Source organism: Thamnophis elegans, chromosome 16, assembly GCF_009769535.1.
Source record: "Thamnophis elegans isolate rThaEle1 chromosome 16, rThaEle1.pri, whole genome shotgun sequence".
In the NCBI taxonomy this organism is placed as follows: Eukaryota; Metazoa; Chordata; class Lepidosauria; order Squamata; family Colubridae; genus Thamnophis; species Thamnophis elegans.
Window position 1 is genome coordinate 4,114,461 of NC_045556.1, and position 7,947 is coordinate 4,122,407.

The 7,947-nt window shown below is 47.4% G+C and overlaps 1 protein-coding gene across 1 annotated transcript; it reads left to right on the forward strand.

The window, feature by feature from the left end:
- The first annotated feature begins 205 nt into the window (after nucleotides 1-205).
- Nucleotides 206-2,062, forward strand: LINGO1 (leucine rich repeat and Ig domain containing 1). Its single transcript, XM_032233551.1, has one exon. It carries the CDS (start codon nucleotides 218-220, stop codon nucleotides 2,060-2,062), a length of 1,845 nt encoding a protein of 614 aa, XP_032089442.1. The 5' UTR covers nucleotides 206-217.
- The last annotated feature ends 5,885 nt before the right edge of the window (nucleotides 2,063-7,947 follow it).

Below are 7,947 nucleotides of genomic sequence, written 5' to 3' on the forward strand. Positions count from 1 at the left end.
TCCATCCATTATTTCTTGTCTGGCTTGTCTGAAATAGTACAGGTTCTCCTGCTTGAGCAGGTGGTTGGGACAGAAGACCTCCAAGGTCCCTTCCAGCTCTGTTTTGATTGATTGGTTGTATACGTTATGAGCAAACTATGAAAGTTGGACGCCCCTAGTTACTCACCCTTTGTTTTCTTTTTTCTCTCTCCTGTCTCCTCTGCAGGTAAAAGATAGGATGGTGGCGGGGAAGTGGAGTATGTATTGCCCAATCTTGGCCTGTTGGCAGCCGATTCTCATCTTGATGTTGGGATCCATCCTCTCAGGCTCTGCCACGGGTTGCCCACCCCGCTGTGACTGCTCGGCCCAGGAACGCTCAGTGACTTGCCACCGGAAGCGATACATGACCGTTCCTGAGGGCATCCCCACCGAGACCAAACTTTTAGATTTGGGGAAAAACCGCATCAAGACTCTCAACCAGGACGAGTTTGTCAATTTTCCTCACTTGGAGGAGTTGGAGTTGAACGAGAACATCATCAGCGGCATTGAGCCAGGGGCTTTCAATAACCTCTTCCACCTCAGGACTCTGGGTCTCAGGAGCAACCGGCTCAAACTTATCCCCCTCGGAGTGTTTACGGGACTCAGCAACCTCACCAAGTTGGACATTAGTGAGAACAAAATTGTGATCCTTCTGGATTATATGTTCCAGGACTTGTACAACCTCAAGTCTTTGGAGGTTGGGGACAATGACCTTGTCTATATTTCCCACCGGGCTTTCAGTGGGCTCAACAGCTTAGAACATCTGACCTTGGAGAAATGCAACTTGACCTCCATCCCTACGGAAGCCCTCTCTCACTTGCATGGCTTAATTGTGCTACAGCTGCGCCACCTGAACATCAACGCCATCAGGGATTACTCTTTTAAGAGGCTGTATCGACTCAAAATCCTGGAGATTTCACACTGGCCCTATCTAGACACCATGACATCCAACTGCCTGTACGGACTCAACCTGACATCTCTGTCCATCACCCACTGCAACCTGACATCCATACCTTACGTCTCCTTGAGGCACCTGGTCTATCTTAGGTTTCTGAACCTGTCCTACAACCCCATTGCCAGCATCGAAGGCTCCATGCTTCATGACCTACTCAGGCTTCAGGAGATACAGCTGGTCGGGGGTCAACTCTCGGTGGTGGAACCATACGCTTTCCGGGGCCTGAACTACTTGCGGATCTTGAATGTTTCAGGGAATCTCCTGAACACACTGGAAGAATCAGCCTTCCACTCTGTGGGGAATCTGGAAACCCTTATCATAGATAACAATCCTTTGGCCTGCGACTGCCGACTTCTCTGGATCTTCCGACGTCGCTGGAGGCTGAACTTCAACAAGCGTCAACCCACCTGTGCGACTCCCGAATTTGTCCAGGGGAAACAGTTCAAGGATTTTTCAGAGGCGCTCCTGCCAAACTACTTCATTTGTCGCCGGTCGCGGATACGGGACCGCAAACCCCAGCAGATCTTCGTGGACGAGGGCCACACCGTGCAGTTCATCTGCCGTGCAGATGGAGACCCACCTCCGGTCATTATGTGGCTGTCGCCAAGGAAGCACCTCATCTCGACCAAAACCAACGGGCGGCTCACCGTCTTCCCCGATGGCACTCTGGAGGTGCGCTACGCCCAGATTCAGGATAACGGCACCTACCTATGCATCGCCAGCAACGCAGGAGGCAATGACACCATGCTGGCGCACCTGCACGTCCGCAGTTATTCCCCCGACTGGCCCCACCAACCCAATAAGACCTTCGCTTTCATCTCCAACCAGCCGAATGAGAGTGATGCCAACAGCACGCGTGCCACCGTGCCTTTCCCCTTCGACATCAAGACCCTCATCATTGCCACCACCATGGGCTTCATCTCCTTCTTGGGAGTCGTGCTCTTCTGCCTGGTGCTTCTCTTCCTTTGGAGCAGAGGCAAAGGGAACACCAAGCACAATATTGAAATCGAGTACGTCCCACGGAAATCCGATGCGGGCATCAGTTCCGCTGCTGACGCGCCGCGCAAGTTCAACATGAAAATGATCTGAGGATGAAGAACCGGAGAACAGAGACGGCACTACTAAGGACGGGCAGTGTTTTTTTTATCAAACGATGATGACGGTGACTGCAAACAGTCAACACAGATGCCAACCTCCTTTCTCTCCACTCAGCTCTCCCAGCCCCTCCTTCTCTCCCCACAATCCCGCATCACTTCCTCCTCCTCCTCCTCCTCCTCCTCCTCCTCCTCCTCCTCCTCCTCCTCCTCCTCCTTTGTGAAAATGTTCTGCTGACGTCTCCAGAATCTTCCCTTGTTTGTAGGACATAACTCTGATGGACTCCTGTGTTCGATCTTAAAAGACAGCAGCAAACTGAAAAAAAAAAATCAAAACAGCAAACCATAAAAAGTTACATACTTCCTCTGTAACTTTTGATTTCAATAATTAAGGATTTTTATGAAAACTTGAAATAATAAAAAAAAAAACCTATTTCCTATAGCTAATTGGAATGCAACATCTTGACTTTTTGATATGTGCACTTCCTTTTCTTTTGGTCCTTCCTTTCAAACCTGGATCAAACCTGGTTTGTGATACAGTTGAGATACAAAGAAGTATTACCTGCTGATAACTAAGGAACCTCAAGGGGATGTGATATATATGTGTGTGTATTTATATAAGGGGATGTAATTTATTAGTGTTCTGTTTCTCTTGAACCATTGGGTTTTGATTTGGGTTTCTTGAATTGATTGGTTTGCTTAAGGCACAATACGGGTTATCCAAGAAGAAAGGACGATATGTCCATTTTGAATACCTGGAACCCATTGCGTTCCAGATGTTGCAATGGAATCCCAACTTCTTCACCCAATATAGCAGGAGACGTTGGGAGCTGCATATATGGGCCTTCTCCAATATCAGTGGGCAAATTTCTTGGGATGATGCTGTAGGAAACAGAAACCTTTGGTTTGTATGATGCTAGGTTCAGCAATATGTGAAGACTCAGAGGTCCTTGTTATTCTGAATGGAGCTACTCCTTCCTTGTCAAGGAATTCTTCATCCCAATGGAGATCACCTTAAGGGTATCTCTATTCCATCAGGCCCATTGGTGGGTTGCTTATCCCGTTCCAACTGATTCGGTTGGAATGGGGCCGGTGACGTCCTCGTGCACGCGCACAGTTCATGCATGTGTCTTAGCGCCTGCGTGATGCTCCAGCTGCTTGCGGAGAATCGCGCAGGTGCTGTATGTGCCATGCGCCTTTGTGGAAGCACAGAAGCCTTCAAAGACCGGTAAGGAGCGCGGGCGGGCGGATGGGCCCTTCGGCGTTCCTGGAAGTTACTTACTTCCGGGTTCACTGACCAACCGTGGGGACCGCTGCGAACCGGTTGAAACCCACCCCTGATCAGGCCAGATTAAAGTCTGTAGGGGGTAATGGTACCACAGTGGTGGTAGAACACTTGCTTTGCGTGGTCAAAGCCCCAGTTTTGATCCTCCCATTAAAAGGACCGGGTGACAAGGGATGAGATATAGCTCCATAGCTTGAGTCTGAACAGACAGCAATGAGATAAATGAATGGATGATCTGACCTGCAGTAGACAAGCTACCTTTAGGCCTTCATGATCTCTGCTATGGACCTTGGAGAGTTTTTCAGGTGATAGCATCATGCCAAAGACCCTGATTTCAAGAACGCTGCACTTGCCGTGTTCCCATCTGGTGAGAGAGTATTTGGACCTCCAGATGTGCCTCTTAACAGTTCCCACCTAACATAATCAATGGGGTGGGAGACTGGCAGCTTGGGCAATGTTTGGAGGACTAACCTCTCTAGTTATATCCTACAGCCAAGAATAACTTTGGGATCCTATATGACTCTGTGAAGTCTTCGGTATTCTCTGAGGTTGGTTGTTTTCTCACAAGACCTTTCATAACCCACCTAGATAACATCATCAATGCTAAAAATGGAGTGGTGTTTGCTCAGAGCAAACCTCACTCTTTAGTAGTCCTGATGAGGTTACTGTTTCCCTGAAAATAAGACCTCCCCAGATGAGCGCCTGTGCTAAAATAAGCCTTCCCCTGAAAATAAGGCCTCTCCTAAAATATTTAAATGCATGCACAGACATTGTCCCCGCCATTTCCTGGGGGGAAGGGGGGAACATGCCACACACACACCTGCCATCCATGCGGAACAGCCTCACAGAGGCCCCTCCCAAAAATCTTAGCTCCCACGCCCCTTCTCTTAGTGGCGGCCTCAAAAAGAACCGCAGGCCCAGCGAACACTGGGGCAGGCAAGAGTGTGCCAGAAATAGAGACAGAACTTCCGGCCCTCTCTGGATCAGCTGATCCCCAGACCGCTGGCCAAAGTTAAGGGGCCTCCTGCACCTCAAAAATAATAAGACCTCCCCAAAAATAAGGCCAAGCACTAATTTTAGGGGGTCAAAAAATGAGACCCTGTCTTATTTTCGGGGAAATACGGTACCATGATACATCTGCAAGGAAACAACCAACCTCAAGGCGCACCAAAGACACCCCCCCATTCAACCTCGAACTGCAAATATTCTCTTCTATCAAGGCCCCAATAAGTTAGCATTGCTGACCTCCTTAGATGCACGCCCAGATCCAGGTCCAAATTCCTACTAGCATCCTACAGGATTATACATCCAGACATCTTTTGAACCACTACCAGTTCATTCCTGCTTGCCAGGCGCAGATTAATGGGAAATGGTGCCTTTCTTTTTTTTTTTTTTAAAGGGAGGAAAAAAAGAAAGAAAAATGTAATGTAATAACCGAGGAACTTTTTTGTGGCTTCCATTAACCTTGCTTGCTTGGCCTGAATTTTCCATTTCGGCCCTGGAAGTCCCAAGACACCCATTCTGCAGTTGCGAGCTGCCAATGACTCAGCCTGTTCCAGAGAGGAAGAAAATAAGGTTGGTCTCCTTAGCGCATTTCCCCATTGATGAGAGCAGCCATTCGGCCAGGCACAAAACAGCAATGGCTCGTCTTTTAAAAGGGTCCAGGAAGCCCTGGAAACTGGGTAGAGCTTCAAATGTAACTGAGGACCAGAGGTGGTATTCAGCAGGTACTGACCAGTTCTGGAGAACCGGTTGCAGAAATTTTGAGTAGTTTGGAGAACTGGCAAATACCACCTCTGGCTGGCCCTGCCCCCATCTATTCTCTGCCTCCCAAGTCCCAGCTGGTTGGGAGGGAATAGCGATTTTGCAGTATCCTTCTCCTGGAGTGCAGAGGGAATGGAGATTTTGCAGTATCCTTCTCCTGGAGTACGGAGGGAATGGGGATTTTGCAGTATCCTTCCCCTGGAGTGTGGAGGGAATGGAGATTTTGCAGTATCCTTCCCCTGGAGTTGGGAGGGAACGGAGATTTTGCAGTATCCTTCCCCTGGAGTGGGGAGGGAATGGGGATTTTGCAATATCCTTCTCCTGCCACTCCCACCAAGCCACACCAAGCCCACAAGCCACACCTACAGAACCAGTAGTAAAAAAATTTGAATCCCACCGCTGCTGAAGACCCTCCTGACCTTGGGAGAAAGAGCTGACACTGAGGCCCAGATTGTGAGTGCTGTCAAAAGAGGCTAAACCAGGATTGTTTTTTCTCCAGCCTGATTCCCTTCACAGAAAGTATGTTCGATTTAACTTGACCTTCCGTGCCTGTTTCTCCCAGGTGAGCTTCTCCTGGGTTACAAGAGTAAACGATGTTGCCCCAAAAAAGGGCATTTAGAGACAGCCTTGGAATGCAGAAGCTTCTCTGGGTTCACCTCATCTGAGGTAGGAGTCAAAAGGAATTATCATAGGTGGGGGCGACTTTATTTAGCACCTCAGCCAGGGTGGGTCTCTTTTGCTTAACGGAGCCTGCAGGAAACACAGCCTAAAGCAGAAGCTGAAGGAGAATCCATCTAGAAGGACACCAATTAGGAATGTTCTATATACTGGGAGATTTGGGGGTAGCCTGGTGGAAGTAAGGTGGTTCCAAAGGAGAACGAAACGATTGTGTTTTGAAAATTTGGGGAACACAACATAGATTACCAGAGGTGGTATTCAGCCAGTTCAGGCCAGTTCTGATGAACCGGTAGCAGAAACTTTGAGTAGTTCAGAGAACCGGCAAATAGCACCTGTGGCTGGCCCTGCCCTCCCACCTCCGCTGTTCCATGTTCTATATTCCTTTGTTTTTTAGCTCAGCTGATCAGCTCTCTCTCTCGTAGAACTGGTAGGAGAAGATTTGGAATCCCACCGCTGTAGATTGCTATCACCTGGTAGCTTGGGCTAGCTTGGCTTCTGTCAGAGTCAAGATGGCTACTGTCAAAAATGTCAACATGGCTACTGTGACCAGATGGTGAAGGCCATCACCTTAGATTCCACGCCTCCTGTGGTCATCGCCAAGCCGTCATGAAAAATGGGGAGATCTTTCCATTTCTCTGATCTTCTCCAGCCAAGCAATACCATCTTTGGGCAGGTGAAGGATTGCTATTTATCCATTAAGTGGTCTCTCAACTCCAGTCGTGGCTCTCTCTTGGTCCTTCTCCTGTAGCCCCACATCCCCCAGAGGTGAAATCTGATTTTGTGTCATAAATTGCCTCAGAGGAATAGATTGGTCCACCTCAGGAAGATCCATTTCTATCTTTTTTTTTCCCCCTGCAGGTGCCTAGATTACAAAAAGATACCAACTTTCCTTAATGGGTCGAATTGATTACAAGTAATTTGTATTCGAATCCTTCAAAGTTCTTGAGAGATATGTAGATAATTGGGTCAATTTACCATCACAATTGGGGAGCAGAATTCTCCTTGCTAAGCAAAATGGTTGCTAAGGGAGGGTTTGCCTGATCTTGGGGCCTTTTTCGCCCTGGTTGTTAAGCAGATCACCCCGGTCATTAAATGAATCGTGCAGTTGTTAGGTAAATCCAGCTTGCCCCGTTGATTTGCTGATGGGAAGCTGATCATAAGCTTGTGACCCCGTGACTCTGCAACCAGTGTAAACACATGCCAGTTTCCAAGTTCCCAAATTTTGATCACAAGATCCTGGGGATGCCACGACCGTCGTAAGTGCAAGGAGAGGTTGTGAGTCATTTTTTTTTCAGTGACATTGTAACTGTGAATAGTCCCTCACTGAATGGTGGTAAATTGCGGACTACCTCAAATCTTTCTCGCAATTTTCTGACCTCATTTTTTGCAGACTGAGAATTTTCTCCTAAAGATGTTCAACCGACGCTGGAAACCCAGTGGCAATTCGATCATTTCCCCGTTGGGGGTGGGTGGGGCATTTCATTAATATTACATTTTAATTATATCAGCTTTTCTTCAGCAGATTGGGAGAATTTGGTTTTGCACCACGGATTCTGCCCCTGGTGAAATTTCACGCTAACTGCTCCATAGGCACGAATAAGTGCAAATAATAAATAACAATAAATAAATAAATAAATAAATAAATAAATAAAATACATAATACATAAATAAACAGCACACAGGCACCTAAAGGAACAAAACAGTTGTGTAGATGGGACGTTAACATTCTTTCGTGCTGCAATTCACTATGATGACGGGGGGTGGGATGGATCCAGGCGGATCTACAGACGCTAATTCCTGTCTCTCTCGATTAAATCGGGACAAATAAATCGCGATGTGACAAGACATCCAGCAAATTTTCTTTAAAAATACATATTTGTCGCTGAGTTGGGCAGGAGCGGAGAAAACGGGACATAAGATTGGCATTTTCTGCGTACAAAATGGGAAAGTGGTTAAAGAACAAAAAAAAAGGACAGAGGAATCCTAAGATAGAAGTCCTTTTAGGAACAAGGAAGCCAAAAATAGAATAGCAACAGCAATAGCAGTTAGACTTATATACCGCTTCATAGGGCTTTCAGCCCTCTCTAAGAGGTTTGCAGAGTCAGCATATTGCCCTCAACAACAATCTGGGTCCTCATTTTACCACCTAGGAA